General features: G+C 47.8%; 1 protein-coding gene across 2 annotated transcripts in view; it reads left to right on the top strand.

The window, feature by feature from the left end:
• Positions 1-1,162: 1,162 nt before the first annotated feature.
• Positions 1,163-16,866, top strand: part of PLXNB1 (plexin B1) — a 37,207-nt gene continuing 21,503 nt past the window's right edge. Inside the window, exons 1-9 of one of the 2 annotated variants that reach the window (XM_010182264.1) lie at positions 1,167-2,300; positions 8,426-8,608; positions 9,033-9,161; positions 10,638-10,738; positions 11,420-11,552; positions 12,237-12,393; positions 15,209-15,317; positions 15,411-15,519; positions 15,970-16,830. In XM_010182264.1, the coding sequence (XP_010180566.1) occupies positions 1,167-2,300; positions 8,426-8,608; positions 9,033-9,161; positions 10,638-10,738; positions 11,420-11,552; positions 12,237-12,393; positions 15,209-15,317; positions 15,411-15,519; positions 15,970-16,830 (2,916 nt within the window). Of the gene's footprint in view, positions 2,301-8,425; positions 8,609-9,032; positions 9,162-10,637; positions 10,739-11,419; positions 11,553-12,236; positions 12,394-15,208; positions 15,318-15,410; positions 15,520-15,969; positions 16,831-16,866 lie in introns of both variants that reach the window. The other variant, XM_010182265.1, reaches the window with a different exon arrangement.

Raw genomic sequence — 16,866 nt, forward strand, 5'->3', positions numbered from 1 at the left:
TGTGTAGCTCTATGTAGCTCTGTGTAGCTCTGATACCTTGTCTGCAAGAGGGAGGAAGGGAAGGGAGCAGATTCACAGCTGCATCATCACCTCCTCCTCAATTTAAATAACATGGTACTCATCGTAAATTATGAGTACTTGCAGCTGCTGCCCTTTCTCTGTGGGGAAAGCATTAATCTAAATGTTGCAGGTACTTATTACTGCATTTCCACCATGCTGTGGGATTCCCCACGCTGTTCAGGACAGTTGTTCCTATCTGTGGCATGGCGTGGGTGGGTCAGGGTGGATTTTAAGAGGGATCGATCTAAAGATCGTTTGGAGAGGAGCAGAACAGGTCTGGGTTTCCTTTTGAAGCACTGTGGAAGAGCCTTAGACCCAGAAGAGGCTGTTGATAGCCATAAGCGATAACAAAGAGAAGGATTAATTGTGATATCTAGATTAAATACAGAGCAAAGGGGTTATTAGTTTGCTCTGAATTGGATCCCAGCTACAGTTTATTTAAACAAAGGTACTGCAGTTTGTGTTTGTCTTGGCCAGGGTTTGTTTTACTGTGGTGGTGCTCGTTACCAACGTTCATGGGATGTGCTGGCTGCTACAGGAATGTGGTCCTGTCCTGGAGAACTTTCAGTGCAGCATCACAGGAAAGAGTTGTACAGAGGTCTGGGTAAATGTGGCTTTTTCTGATGGTCTAAGAATAGCGATCAACATCAATGCTTAAAACGCCTTCTGTCAACGGCACAGGACCTTTCTCCTCAGGTTATGTCCCTGGATTGATGAATCTGTGCTTTGCACTGTTTATTCAGCAAATTTAGTACAAGTCCTGGGCTTGTGAAGAGAAGCTTTCCCCAGGACCACCCAGGAGTCTCTGCGAGAGCCCCCAAGAACATCACTTGCAGCATTGCAACTTCTCCTGAAGATGGTGTGGAGGTGGTTGAGTAAAGTCTCTGATGCTCCTGCAGGCCTTTTTCTGTTGATGTTTCTGCAAATGTCCTGCGTTGGCTCTTCGTGCCAAGCTCTCTGCTTTCTGTAGTTGTCCATGTCCTCTTTGCCTACCTCATACTATTATTATTATTAGAGTGCTATTGAAGGGCTTTGATGAGTGTTAAGCTTCACTCGCGGTTTATGAGGAGTTATAACAGATTTTCCTCTCTTGCAGAGTGTTTACCATGCCTCTGGGAACGTTCCTCCTTCCTGTCCTCTGTTTCCTGGGAGCAGCGATTCCTCGGGGTCTGCAGTACGTCACATTCTCACGCAATGCCACGAAATTCCTCCACCTGTCTATGGACTTGGAATCTGGGACCATTTACTTGGGAGCCACCAACTTCCTTTTCCAGCTGACGTCTGAGCTGCTGCTGAAGAACGTGGTCCAGACTGGGCCGGTTCTGGACAGTAAAGATTGCCTCCCGCCGGTCTCCAAGCTGGAGTGCCCTCAGGCACACCACACTGACAATCACAACAAGCTGCTGCTGGTGAACGCCGTGCAGAAGGAGCTCATCGTGTGCGGCAGCGTGCACCAGGGAATCTGCGAGAAGAGGAGCCTGACGTCCATCAACCACGTCCTCTTCCGACCAGAGAGCCCTGGTGACACTCAGTACGTTGCTGCCAACGATCCCAATATCACCACTGTGGGACTCATAGCCTACTCAAAGGATGAGGTCCCCTTGCTGTTTGTGGGACGAGGGTACACAAGCCGAGGAGTTGGAGGGGGGATTCCTCCCATCACTACCCGAAATCTCAGGGCCCACAGTGGGGATGCTCAAGCAACAGACTCTCACTCCATTTTCTCCTATGAAGAAACAGCAAAACTGGCCGTGGGCCGGCTTTCTGAGTACAACCACCATTTCATTAAATCCTTCACGTACCGTTCGAGCGTCTATTTCCTATTCTACCGTCGGGACCTGAAGTCTCAGTCGCGTGAGTACAAGACGTACATCTCGCGAATCTGCCTGGATGACTCTCATTATTACTCGTATGTGGAGTTACCTCTGCTCTGCCAGAGCAAAGCCAACACCTACAGCCTCCTGCAAGCAGCCTATGTCACCCGGCCGGGGAAAGACCTGGCGCGAGGGCAGCTGGACACTGAAGGAGAAGTGCTTTTTGCAGCCTTCTCTGCCTGGCAGGCTTCTTCTGGCAAACTGAGCGAGGAGTCTGCGCTCTGCGTCTACGCCATGGAGGAGGTGGATCGCCTGACCAACTGGACCAGGGATGTTTGCTACATGAGAGACGGCAAGTCTGAAGAAGGGACAGAAGTGGCATATATTGAATACGACGTCAGTTCCAACTGTGTCCAGCTGCCAGCGGTAAGTGGCTTTGCACCTTTGCCAGGGTGAAGAGGAGTCTGCAGCGTGTTCTTGTGCTGCTTTGTGCTCCTCAAGTCAGCCTGCAAGAACCGTTGCATCCCATATTAGTACAGTTTGTCTCACTGCTTCTGCAGCTTATTGCCCTGTGTGGGCAGATTTCCTTGAGGATGGGAATGGACAGTGCGTGGCAATGGGGAGGGCATCTGTGTGCCTCTCCTGGGGCAATACCAGGCAAGAGCACTGCAGCTGCAGTTCAGGTTGTTCTTTATTGGCACCTTCATCTCCTGGGGCAATACCAGGCAAGAGCACTGCAGCTGCAGTTCAGGTTGTTCTTTATTGGCACCTTCATCTCCTGGGGCAATACCAGGCAAGAGCACTGCAGCTGCAGTTCAGGTTGTTCTTTATTGGCACCTTCATCTCCTGGGGCAATACCAGGCAAGAGCACTGCAGCTGCAGTTCAGGTTGTTCTTTATTGGCACCTTCATCTCCTGGGGCAATACCAGGCAAGAGCACTGCAGCTGCAGTTCAGGTTGTTCTTTATTGGCACCTTCATCTCCTGGGGCAATACCAGGCAAGAGCACTGCAGCTGCAGTTCAGGTTGTTCTTTATTGGCACCTTCATCTCCTGGGGCAATACCAGGCAAGAGCACTGCAGCTGCAGTTCAGGTTGTTCTTTATTGGCACCTTCATCTCCTGGGGCAATACCAGGCAAGAGCACTGCAGCTGCAGTTCAGGTTGTTCTTTATTGGCACCTTCATCTCCTGGGGCAATACCAGGCAAGAGCACTGCAGCTGCAGTTCAGGTTGTTCTTTATTGGCATCTTCATCTCCTGGTCTGCACTGCAGGGAAGGAGTATGTGTGTGTGCACCTGTGTGTTGGGAAGGGTATTTATGGGGTATGCTGGGTATGGTGTAATCATAGAATCATAGAATGGTTTAGGTTGGAAGGGACCTTAAAGCTCACCCAGTCCAACCCCTCTGCCATGGGCAGGGACACCTCCCACCAGACCAAAGCCCAGTCCGATCTGGCCTTGAACACTTCCAGGGAGGGGACATCCACAACTTCTCTGGGCAACCTGTGCCAGTGTCTCACCACCCTCACAGTAAAGAATTTCCTCCTAATACATATTGCTAAACAACCAAACATTAAGATTTTATTTGTCTTTTGGGAAGCAGATCATTCCATTATGATGAGAGGGATGTAGTAATGCCATTTTTTCCCCCTCTTGCAGGTTCAAAACGATTTGGAAGCGAAAGTAAACTCAGTTTCAGCATTGCTTCATAAACTACAGGAGACAGACAGACAGCTGCAGCGTGTTGCTGAACAGCAAACAAATACAAAGAGTCACTCTGGACCCGCTCCATCAGCTCCATGGCCTTCTTATATTGGGAGCCCCAGAACTGGATGTGGTACTGCAGGTGGGGTCTCACCAGAGCAGAGCAGAGGGACAGAATCACCTCCCTGGCCCTGCTGGCCACGCTTCTTGTGATGCAGCCCAGGATGCAGTTGGCCTTCTGGACTGCAAGCTCATACTGCTGGCTCATGTTGAGTTTTTCATCGACTGACACCCCCAAGTCCTTCTCTACAGGACTGCTCTCAAGCCATTCTCTGCCCAGCCTGGATTTGTGCTTTGTCTCATTGCTGCTGCAGTTTTTTGCCCTGCGTGGGCAGATTTCCTTGCAGAGGGGGATGGACAGTGCGTGGCAATGGGGAGGGCGTCTGGTGTGACCTGGCCCCAAGGGCTCTCTTGGAGCAATACCAGGCAAGAGCACCTCACAACAGCTTCCTGCAAGGGCACCCAGGAACAAAAAAGAATATAAGCACAAATAAGTGTCAACAAAATCTTAATTTCCTATAGACTGCATTAGTCCTGGAGGATCTTGTGCCCAAGGAGGACCTTTTCCTGACCTGGCTCTCCTTTGTCTGCAAAGCTATGAGAGGTGATAATCCTCCTTTAAATTCTACAACAAAGATGTGACGGGATGTTGCAGGATAAAAACATGAACTAAAGTGGCTGTGACCCTGAATTCTTGCAGTCTGTCAGCCGCGCTGGCTGATGTTGCAATACTGGGGACAGTGACACCAGCGCAGAGCAGCAGCGTTCTCCTGGTTTGGTGCTGGATGCAGTGTCCTGGCATGAGGCTCTGTGGTTGGGAGTAACCTGTTTTCACCCAGGGCGTTGCTAGTCCGTAGCAGGAGAGCATCTTATCTTGGGTCTTCCTTCTACAAAACAGGCAATCGTGATAATTGCCTCTTCCCAGCCTTCTGCTATGAAGAGCAAAGTGGGACCACAGAGCTTTGGAAGCCTCTGGCGTTGGCTGTATGGTCCAAAACTGGTCTTAAAATTATGGGTTTCCTTTCAGTAGCTAAAGCTGACTGTAGAGTACTTGTGGGACAAGGGAAGGGTGAAGAGTCTTTTTCTCTGAGACATTCAAAACCCGCCTGGACGCCTTCCTGTGTAACCTCATCTGGGTGTTCCTGCTCCGGCAGGGGTTGGACTGGATGAGCTTTGGAGGTCCCTTCCAATCCCTAACGTTCTGTGATTCTGTGAAGAGCAGACTTGGAGCAGGATGAACATAAGGTCAGGAGGGGTACAGAAGAGTCGGGAAGCAAGAGGCTGCCCCATTTGATGTCCTGCTTTCACTCTTTCTCTTAGCAATGCCTGCACGGAAGGAATTGTCACAGGTGATTTTTAGGGCAGTGTGAGGGGGAGTTAAATGTCAAACTGGTGTGAGTAATTTAGAAAAACCCATCATTCAAAATGACGTAGGGCCCCCCCTGTACCGTTTGATCCAGTGGGGAAGTTGGTGCGCAGGGTGGGAGAAAGAAAGGCCGGGCTTTGCTGTGTGGATTCCTGGGTCCCAGCTGCAGGGTTTGGCACTATTGAGCTGATTAAAGTACGGCATCTTATTAACAAGCGTGTCCAATGATATGTAAATGTCCTAACAAACTTCATCCTTCAGCATTCAGTACATGGTAGCGGTTGTCGTTAAGATTGTGTCTAACAACACGTAAAGCTCTGTGCCAGCTCCATTCAGCGCTGGGTGGATGCGGCTCTCAATGACCGTTTCATGCAGGAACTGTTTTCACTCAGCTTCAATGGTGGCAGCTTGTGCTGTATGTAAGGATAATGCGAATTAATGTCACATTTTTCTGCCTCCGGACCAGCCCGTGTGCAAGGTATCCCCTTTTCCTCAGGTAGCACTGCCTCCTATTTTTAGCCCATCAGGAGAGGCGAAGGTTGAGTTTTACGGTTCAATACGAACTCTTCAACTGGAAAAAAAAATGCTTGTTTGTCTAAGGATTTCAGAGCCAGTTAATTCGTTCTGGTTTGCTGGAGATCCATTAGTCTTGAGATGCAGGAGACTGTGTCAATGCTATTAGCGCTTGACAATTGGAAGTGTGAAACATGTTTCTGCAAGGCTTTTGGGAGGGCTGCGTGTTTTCTGCGGGGGTAGTTTTCGAGGTGTGTAACTTGTCCTTTTGCACCGAGCTTTGTTCTCTTCGGGCACAGATAGAGAATTGTGCTCTTGTTGCTTCTCACCTGTGCAATTTAGGAAGCACGCACCAGAATTTGCGGCGGCAGCTTCATCTGAACTTGCTGCATCGCACCGGATGATCCCTGAAGTGTAGTTTCTGCTGCGTTGCCAAGATGTTATTCACTGAAGACAATTCAAACAGGTTCTGTGTAAATTTATGTAAGCGCTTTATGCAATTATCATGGTCTTAATCCTGCGGAATGGAATAAATTTCATCTCCTTTCTGTGATGAACTGCGCTGCAGACAGTCCCTGTGGGCAGGCTGTACCGGTGCTGGGAGAGCTCGCACAGCTCACGTTGCTTTATGGTAGATAAGTGCACGTAAAAGGAGTTGTCTTTGGCATCACGTATAGGCAGCAGCAGTGCTGGTCGTAACTGGGGTACTTTTATTTCTGACTTGTATGCATTTTTTTTAAGCAGAATGTCAAAAATGAGTCTTGATAGTGAGGTCCTTAGGCTCCAGGGTTTTTCTAAATTGCTACAAAGGTTGCAAAAGATGGCTTGAATCCCACTCAAAATAAACAGTTGGTGCTTTTGAGCATGGCAGTTTCACTGACATCCACTTCCTAATAAATCTTACGGGAACTGAACAACTGGCGAAATAGAAATCTTTAAGTTACAAGACTGTGGATGGAAGGAGCTTAAGAATCAAGTGACGGAGCTGATAAGAAAAATGTATCTGTCACTAAAAATGAATGATAGCTTAAAGGATGGGAAAACTAACAATCACTGAAAGTTGTAACCTCATCTGAGGCTTTAAGTTAGAGCCTCGGTTTTCCGTGGGGTTTGTGAGGGATGCTGAGCAGAGGCCTCGAGAACGCCACGTTGTGCCGTTATCACTGACCTCTGGTGGGGGGGGCTCCATTGCCTGGTGCTGGATGGCACCGAGCAGCTCAGTGCTGCCAAATGCAAAGCTGCGCCCGTCAGGCAGAAGGAACAGGACATGAGACAGAAGGAATACGTGACTCTGCTCATAAGGAGTCCAAATTCAACCACGATGCCCGAGGCGAGAGGGGGAGCTGGAGTCGGCATTGACTGCACAGTTCCTGCCTCTGCTCTGTACACAGCTTCCTAAAAGCATTAGTAAGGAGCTGGAGGGGAGGATGAAAATGTTATCCATAAGGGATTTCATGAGGAAAATCATGAGTTTACACAAGCCACATTGAAGACAAGTCACTTATTGATTTAAAAATGGTGGTTTTCATACTCGGGTGAACAATCCTGCATTCAGTCTCCAATGCTGTAACATTAAAGTGGACACAAAGCAAGGTGTCAAGAAAGACAGAAAGCAACAGAGAAGCTATGCTAGACATGACTGGGCTTGTTACTTAGGAACAAGATGAATCATAATGGAATATCTTCTCTCTACACATACACATAGTAAATAAGTTGGCAGTTTCCTCTTCTTTCCTTTAGAGTTCAGTACGTGAAGGTTTGGTGGGACTGGGAGGGATCTACCTGGACCAGAGGGGTGTCTGGTTTTGTGCGGTTCACTTTCAGGAACTCACAAAGCTCAGAAGAATTGCAGCAGCGTGCAGAGACTTCTCTGGTTTTTTGACTTTTCCCGTGTGTCTCTGGTTGTTTGCACTCTATGAATTATTTTTTTAATGTGTAAGTAAGCTTTTTGGAGCAGGTTGTGCTCCACCCTGTACTTACGTATGGCCTGGTGCTTTGGGATTCCACTTCAGGCTTGGAGTAGGTGATACCATAAAACCACGCTGATTCTTGGAGGCAATGCTTGTGTCCAGGTGGTTTTGCACTGGAAGGAGGAATTCTTCTCTTTTCGCTTTGTTCTGAAAAATACAGTGAATCTTTCCCAAAGCTGCATCACAGCAGTGCATAGCCTGCAGTGGTTTTTTGGAGAACTTTAGCAGAGTTTCCACGCATTTTGTTACTGACGCTGAATGGACTTGTTGAAATGTCTGCAGGATTCTGTGATGGTGCAACGAGCTAACATAGCTAAAATAATTATTAAAAGCTGATTTTTATTCTCAGTCAAAAAGCTTAGAGGGCTTCAAAGTTGAATTCACTGCTGGGGCACCTGTTCAAGGAATTAGAGAGTCACAGAACATTAGGAATTGGAAGAGATCTCAAAGATCTCAAGAGAGCTCATCCAGTCCAACCCCTGCCAGAGGGGTTGCAGGATCACCAGACCAGGTCACACAGGAACACATCCAGGTGGGTTTTGGATGTCTCCAGAGAAGGAGACTCCACAACCTCTCTGGGCAGCCTGGGCCATGCTCTGGCACCCTCACAGTAAAAGTGCTTTTCCTCATGTTCAGGTTGAACCTCCTATGCTCCAGCTTGGGACCATTGCCCCTTGTCCTGGCATTGGACATCACAGAGCAGAGCCTGGCTCCTTCCTCCTGACACTCGCCCTTTACAAATTTATAAACATGAATGAGGTCTCCCCTCAGTCTCCTCTGCTCCAAGCTAAAGAGCCCCAGCTCCCTCAGCCGCTCCTCATAAGGGGGATGCTCCACTCCCTCCATCATCTTTGTGGAAGGGCATGGTGGGAAGTGTTAAAGGTGCCAGTGTCCCTATTTTTTGGTACTGATTTCCCTATTGTTCCCACTCCCCAAAACAGGACACCCTGTATGCATACCCCTGCGGCTCTGACCACACTCCCAGCCCCATGGCCAGCCGGGTACCCTTGGAAGCAGCCCCGCTCCTGGAGAAAACAGAGGCTCGTCTGACAGCTGTGGCAGTGAACGTGGAGGATGGCCACACCATTGCTTTTCTGGGAGACAGCAGAGGGAGACTGCACAAGGTATGGTCTGGGTGCGACAGGAAGCAAAGAGAAAAAAACCTGATCAGAGATTCTCAGATGGAAGGGGGGAAAAGGCAGTTTCTCTTGTCCCTTGGGAAATCAGGTTCCTACTAAAGATCATCACAATCAGATGGTCTCTTCTCACACTGAACTGACTGCTGAGATTGCGAATACTCCAAACGGGGGCCAGATTGCCACTGGTAACATCTGCACTGAGCCAGTACCGAGGCTGGTGCGTCCTATGTGGCTTCTGCAGGTATTGCTGGGCACATGCTTCAAGCAGCTGAAGTCACTGCATGGAGATTTTGGTGGGAGGTTGAAATCTTTGCACACAGGAGTGGTTCCAGCTTGTTCTTGATGTAGGACGTGTGCACCCAACTCCTACCACAATGCTGTGTTTGATACCACTGTGATTTTCTTGCAGGTGTACTTAGGAGCAATGGGAGATGCACATATATACACTTCTTTACCCATCCAGTTAAACAGCATGGTGAGTGGAGACCTGCTGTTTGACCAGCTGCAGGAGCACCTCTTTGTCATGACCCAATCAATGGTAAGAGAAATTAAGTCCCTTCTACACAAGAGTTGAGGTGGACAACAGTTTGCATCTTCATCTGAGCAGAAGAATGTGAACCTTCTGGGTTCACAAGTAATGTGACCTTCCTTGGTTTTGCAAAAGTTTAAAAAGGGAGTTGTTGTGTCATTACAACTGTGCACTTCTCCTGTTTTTAATCAGTTCAAAGATTAAGCTGTCCTTCTGTAAGCACGTAACCTACAGAAAGCAGAAGTATGTGGGAAATCTCTTCAGATAACAGAGGTGCGCTCTGACTGGGTCTGTAATAACAGTCTTGCAGATTAAGTCAAGCTGTACGAGGAACTGTGCGAGGCAACTTTCCCTCTTTGCTTTCTGTAATTCTGTCTGTGCCCAGTGGCAGTCAGAGAAGAGGCATTGCGATGCCTCGGGCAGCTGGGATGTTGGTGCCTGCTGAGTAGGAAATCCAGCTACGGATGCTTCATTTGAGAGGATTTGTACAACACCACTCAGGTCAGCTCCTTGAGCTGGAAAGAAAAAGATCCTCCTAGCAAAGGAAAATTAGCCCTTGAGTTACTCTGAAGGAAAGAACAAACAAAAAATGAGAGCATGCTGGAAAACTGCTGGTTCCCTTCACCCCCCCTCCCCGGTGCACTTTGAGATACTGAGAAGTTTTGTAACACTTCAAAGGAGGAGTTGAAATCTGTGAGTGGAAGAAGATTAGGGAAATCTGAAATATATCCTTAACAGTAATTGTTCTGTCAATAAAAAAATGCAAATTACATCATGTACTTAGCAAAAGGAATAGATCGAGGATTAGAAGTTGGTGTTTTAAAGTAACTGACAGTGTAGTAGCTGAAGCGTAGTAGCGGATTAAAGAGAGGGCAAGAGGCTGAAAACAGCATGGATAGTAAGTTAAAGCAGAAGTGTTTTGCAAGTAAAACTTAACCCCAGATGGCAGAAGGGTTTTGTTCCACATTGATCAAAGCTTCTTGGTCTACTTTCAGTCAAAACAATAGTTCTGCCACATAGATCTGGGCAATAGTGCAGAAGCATTCAGAGGCCTCGATTGGAGCTGCTGTCTCCAGCTTCAGTCAAGAGAGATGATCTCCTATGACAGAGTCCAGAAAAGCAAAAGAGTGATTGGTATTCAGCCTGGTATTCTTTGATCCATTTTGTTAAAATACAGTTTTATCACTAAATAAAGTCTCCTACTTGCAAAAAGTGTCTCAGATAACTTGTTAATAGCAATGCGCTTTGCTTGGTTCAGTGCCTCTGTACAGCTTCGTGTTTAAAGGTCCTTCACCATTGTATGAAACAGCCATGCAGATGGCTATTGGAAACTTGTTTCTTTTTTTAAGTTTTATGCAATATTGAGGATTAAGAAGACGTTTCAGCGAGCAAGCAGATGGTGGGAGTCGCTAGCAAGGCAGGAGCAGCCATAGACCTGGAGCCTGCATTGTGTGCTGTGTTTTCACCCATTTCTTTCCCTGGCAGGTGGTGAAGGTTCCCATACTGGAATGTTCCCTGTACTCAGACTGCGAATCCTGTCTGGCGCTGAAAGATCCCTACTGTGGCTGGTGTGTCCTTCAGGGCCGGTAAGATAGATCCCTGTTCACCTGCAAGGATTTTGGAGGGGTAGTACTTAGGGATTGCATCATGTACCACATCAGTTACTCTCTTCCTTACCTCTGTGTGTCTGCATTTAGTTCCTTCATGGGATATTCTCTCTAATTTACCATTCCTCTTGTCTGCCTCTCTAAGACACCTCGGTGTGCAACTGTGGCTGCTGGTGGTATCTTTCTGTTGACTTTTTGGGTCTTTGGATACCACTCATGATGCTCCTCTCCAGTGGATTTCAGCCTGCTTTTAGTCTGATTGCAGCTCAAACTGCCTCATTTCAAATGTAGAGTAACTATCTTACCTCTTCTGGTGTCACCTTCTTTTATAGCACTTACTTCTTGCTCCCCTGCTGATGTTGCTTCATGAGACATGATTTATTCCAGCATGTCTGTTTGCTTGTTGGCTCTGTCTCCCCATAGAATGTCATAGGATAGTTTATGACCCTGGAAGCCCAAAAAGGTGCCTACCCATCTATATATTGGCACTGTTGTTCATCCTGTTATCGAAGGTGGGGGGAGGCTGGGGCTTCCGTGGCTTGTAGCAGCTTTCTCAAGCCTCCAGCAAGGCTTCAGACAGCCAGTGTCAGCTTGGGAGCCAAATATGTCCTGCTAGGACTGCACAGATCTCTCACAGGGCTTCTTGCTGTTTCCCTGCAGGTGCAGCCGTCGCTCTGAGTGTCTGCGGTCCAGGTTGAGTGAGCAGTGGCTCTGGAGCTTTAACTCTACACAGCAATGTCTGTCTGTCCAGTCGCTAACTCCAGCCAATATCAGCAGAGAGGAAAAGAGAAATGTGAGTGGTGATGATGCTCTGATGATGCTCAAGTGTGTAGAAAGTCCCCTGCAAACTCTGAGGAGTCACAAGTCTTCCTTTTGCTTTCAGTTTGTGACTGAATCACTGAGCCTTCGAGCACATGTTGTCTGCTTAACAGCTTGGCTGTACCAGGAAATAATTCATTGGTTGGGTTTTTTCCCCCCCATAAAACTAAATGTCCTTGCCTGCTAAGAGTTACTGGATATTCCAGAGTGTTTGATGGCTGCTTGGGTGAGGTCCCTCCTTGGATTAGGATCTATAACGTGCCCACGTCTGTGGTTTCACAGTGTTTCTGACACTTACTGTCAAGAAGATCTGAAAGGAGCTACCCAAAATTACAGCTTCAGTCTGGCACCCGAGAGCTGGCAGAAAAGCTAAGAAGGTGCTGCAGTGTTTTGAAGCCTGTTGTGTTGGGAGGGGACAACAACCTGTCTTTTGCTACAGAGCAAAGGGGGAAGTTGCCAATTGCTTGGTGGATGCCAAGAATGGTGAGAGATGATGAATGGAACAGTCAGTCCTAGGAGGCATTGTAGGAAAATGGGTGTCTATGTAGAGAACTACTTTATGGGGTTCTCACTTTAAAAAAAATAGAACCAGAAAATTAGATGAAATAAAGAATGTGTTAGAGGGCAAATTCCTCACTGGCTGTTATTGAATTGGCAGATATTCCTGGCTGTCTCTGACTTACCTTCTCTGCGTGAGGAAGAATTTTACTCGTGTTACTTCGAAGATTATGAGAGCCCAGCGGTTCTGACAGAGTCAGGAATCATGTGTCCCTCTCCAGATCCCAGCCAAGCACCAGCTTTGCCAACAGGAGCAGGTCAGTGAAACGCTTTAAATGGAGCACGGTAGCTCTGATAACATTGTTGGGAGAAAGTACGTTGTAGGTCCATCAGATTGCCAGGATTAACAGCCATGAATGTACGTGGTCTTGTCAGCAGGTGTTCATTTCATTCTGTCATAGTATCTGTTTGCTTTCTGCTTGTGTGTCACACACATCCTGTGCTATTTTGGGCTGTTGCCAAATTCCAATGCCAAATTCTGGTAGCTGGAAAGGAGATCCTGCCTGAAGGGTTGTATGCAAATCTGAATATGATCTGAAATGCAATCTAGTGTGGTGGCTGGTTTGGCAGCTTTGTCATAAATCTGGAGAGAGAACTCTCTTAAATACTGCCTTATTATTTAAATCAAACAAAATGCAAACCTTTGCAAAATTCACATAGTAGTGGGAGAAGGAAGTACACATAAGGAAAGGCAAGAAGAGACCCACAGTCCTTACAAATTAATCTGGAACGCGGCATAACCTCAGAAAAATACAGAGTCAGCCTTCCGTTACCATGCACAGTAACTGGCTGAGTATTTGCTAATGGCCGCTCCACAGAACCTGGGAAGTTGTCGGTTTGTAGTCTTTGTGTTGGATTTTACCCAGCCTGTCGGTGTGAGCTCTGATGAGCCGATCTCCTCAAAGAGCTTGTCCATCTGCAGCAAAAGGCAGGTGAAGCATTCCACACCATTCACCTAAATGGCTAAACAGATTTTCCATGCAAGTATGCAGCTGGCTAATAGATCTGATGCAGTCTCTGTGGACATAACACGTCAGCTAACACACTCATTCAATCTAAAAATCCTTCGTTTTCAGTATGATTTACAATGTTGTTATAGCTGTTAGCTTCCATGCTGCTTTAGTCTGGAACAAACCAACCAAGTCTCCATTCAGGGTGGTCAAGCACAGGGAGAAAGGGCTTCATGCACAACCACTACAGACAGAGTGGGCAGAATCGGCTTCCCTGTTTAGTTCTGCAAATGTGAGCCTGAATTTAAGAACAGTTGTGAAAAATCAGTGTAGATAAAGCCACAGCCTAGTTCTCGTTGTTCCAGGCTTCAGATATTATTATTTATAACTCAGTCTTGCATTTATCTCAAGACTCCAGAGATGCTTTACCTATATTATTTTCATATTACATCTCTGAGGCATAACAAGTGGCTTCTGTTCTCCAGCCTTATCTTGCTTGTGGATGGTTTGTGTCCATTTGATGTATTTGTGTTGTCCTTTTGCCTCCACAGCTCTTCTCCCACGCAGTGAACCATGACCTGGCCTTCTTAGCCCAGTTTTGCCACATTAACTGTGCCAACTTTTTCTTGGCATTCTTTTGCTGCTCAGACTTTCTCTCTCCTTCACTGTATTGCTGGCCCGTCTTTGCACAGCTCTGGTACTCTGCTAAGAGAGAATTTGAAGCCGGTAACCAGAATCATACACTATTTTCTAAATGAGGTTTCATCAGGGCATTAGGTACCTGCACGTTCCTGTTTCTACTTGTGATACTTGTCCTAGCTCACTGAAATCTTTGCCTTTGTCCAGCTCATGTGTCACTTTAAGCTGCTGAGCTCCAAGCTGATAGCAGAAACTCTTGCTCTTGGTTTGCAAGCGCTCAGCCTCGTATTCTGTACTGTTGAACAGCATTGTTGGCAGTCATGGGAAATAATGACCTTTTTGGAGAAAGGAATATTTATAAATGTGGTGTCATAGCCCTGAAATCCTGGGAGGTGTTAGCCCTTCCACCACTGCCAAATGCGGTCACCTCTGACGGTGATGGGAGTTGACAGTACTGTCATGGCTCCTGCCTCCAGCTCCATGTGATACCCTTATTTTCTCCTGATTTTGGGTTTCCATGCACACCTCATCTTCAGCTGTTTTACCAGCATGCTGCTTCACTTGTCATGCTGTCAGAATACCAGCTTAGGCCTGACTGATCCTCCACCAGACGTGTGAATTGTTGGGAACAGAGCTTGCTTGCAAGAGGAGGTCTGGATGCTGAGAAGAACGATGGACAAGCTTCTTGTTACTTATTTTTATGGCAAATTATCTTGGAGAAATGGTAGCTGCTGGCGTGGAGCAGAGCATGCAATGTTTTTCTATTATTTGGAGAACTAATGCCCAACTCTAGGGTCAGGGACTTTTGTCTGGAACAAAATTAATCAGCTGGTTTAGTACTGTGATATGCAAAATCTCTCCTTCAGGCTCAAGCCATCAACTGCAGTAAGTTTTGACCATCTCTGCAGTTATTTGGTCTATCAGAAAACAGTGGTAGTCTCTTCCCAAAGAGAATTGGGCTATCCTGAGGCTTGTAGTTGACTTGAGACCTGGATTTGAAGCAGGTAAGCCTTCTGTCATTGCAAGTGAGATTACAAGTCTTGCAGACCTCTTCACTGACTAACTTCTTAGTCTGGACATGGAACAAAGCTCTTGGGGTGCAGGCAGGATGGGAAGGGCATGTCAACGCTAAGGGCTTGATTTTCCTCTGGATGACGAGGGAAGACAACTAGCTTTGAGCCTGGAGTGTTATTTCTTCCTCTAATACAGAGATGACAGTGGAATTATAGCAGATAAAGATGGAGGGATATTCAGACTAGACTTCCTTCCCATGGGTTGGCAAGAGCTGTCATAGACTACTTCTGACAGACTTGTCCAACCAGTTTTTAGTGTCTGTAGGGTAATCCAGTGATTGAGATGCTGCAAGCATGCATGGCAATCTGTCTTCATGTTCGACGTGCTTCCTAAAGCATGCTGTGGCTCTAACAGAATGGCAGACTTTAGAGTGGCTGCATTGCTAAGAACTTTTTATTTTCATTTTCAGATCATGTCACCATAAAGCTCGTAGTGCGTTTCCATGACATCTTCATTGCTTCCGTGGACTTCTCTTTCTATGACTGTGCTGCAGTGGCCCTGCTGTGGAAATCGGCACCGTGAGCACCTGCTTTATCTTCTCTGTAGTTTTAGGGAGGGCAGCTGGCCCTTCCCGAGTCTTCTTAGCAGCTGCTTTTCTGTCATTGCTCCAGGTGCCAGAAGTGTGTGAGCAGTCTCTGGGGATGTAACTGGTGCATCCAGCAGCACCTCTGCACTCACAAAGCAGCCTGTGAGGAAGGAACCATTATCTACAACGAAAGGGTGCGTCTCCTACTCAGTCCTCGTCCTGTGTTCTCTAACAGCCTCAGCAAGTTACATTGAGTCAGATCTCTGCTCAGGTAAAACAGCAGCTCTCAGACACATCAAGCACAGAGGTGAGCTGTGGGAGCAAAGCATCCCCTTGGACTGACACTGGGCTCTGCATCCCTGACGTTACAAGACCTTGCTATGTTTCTGGGCAAGTGCCATCAGAGGAGGCCGGTCACCCTGCTCCTGGCATGATCAGGTTTTCAAAGTGAGGGACAAGAGCAAGCGGGCAAGGAGGCTGCGAGTGGGGAGATAAAACAGATGTAGCTCTCGTTGAAATCCAGAGGGTGAAGCAGCCTCTTGTGAATGCTGCTATGGGAAGTAATATGAAGTGTTTTTCTGCTTGGGTGTTATTCTGTTTCATTTCTTTCTCTCTTCTCACCCCCCCATATTGTTTTCCTCTAGGCCCAGATCCCAACCTCAGGTGTGTTTCCTTCTTCAGCAGCTCCCCTCACCAAGTCCTCCACCACAGCCCCAAGCACAGCCACAAAACCCATCACTCCCCCCATGTATGTGGTACCAAGCACTGCGCCCCCCACGGAGCCCAACCACGTCACGTTCTCCGCAGCCTCAGATACAACAACAGAGCCTACAGAAACCCTCAGCTACACATACTTGACTCTCTCAACTGAAGCAGCCTCTCTCCAGGCTGTCACAGAATCCCCTCTACCACCACCAGCAGACAAACCTGCCGTCACTGTGCCAGAGACAACTTCTCCTGCTGCATCTGTCCTCACCAGCCCGTCTGAAAACATGGATCAGGCAGCCTTGCCCACCGAAGGGCCAGCCACCGTGCAGGAGCAACAGCACACTGACCCACCCACCACCATAGTGGGTAGCCCTCTGCTCACGTCTGCAGCAGCAGCAACACCTTCCCCTCATGTCACCAGTTTCAAGTGGCCTCTGAGTTATTTTCCTACCACAGAGGCACTGGCATTTGCTGTCCCATCTCCCCAAACCCCGAGCCAGGTGCCGGGCGGCCCTGCTGCCTCCGATGACTCTCCCAGGTTGCTGGGAACTGAACCACCTCCTTCAGAGCTCCCACCGTCAGCTGCTCCAGACTGGCTGCTGGGGGAAGGCACAGAGCTCCAGGACACTGAGGACTGGATGGATTTGCTGCAGGCTGAGAATGACACATCTCCCTTCTCGGCTTCTACTCTTCTGTCGGGTGATGGTGACTCTTCAGAGAGGGATGTCCCTGACTTTCCCAGGATCCTCCACCCTGACCTTGACTATCAGTACGATGCCCCTGAGTTTTGGGAGGAGGTAAGTTGCTGAGCTTTGGAATTCACACTCGAAGGC

This window comes from Mesitornis unicolor, unplaced genomic scaffold (assembly GCF_000695765.1).
Source record: "Mesitornis unicolor isolate BGI_N332 unplaced genomic scaffold, ASM69576v1 scaffold464, whole genome shotgun sequence".
Classification (NCBI taxonomy): domain Eukaryota; kingdom Metazoa; phylum Chordata; class Aves; order Mesitornithiformes; family Mesitornithidae; genus Mesitornis; species Mesitornis unicolor.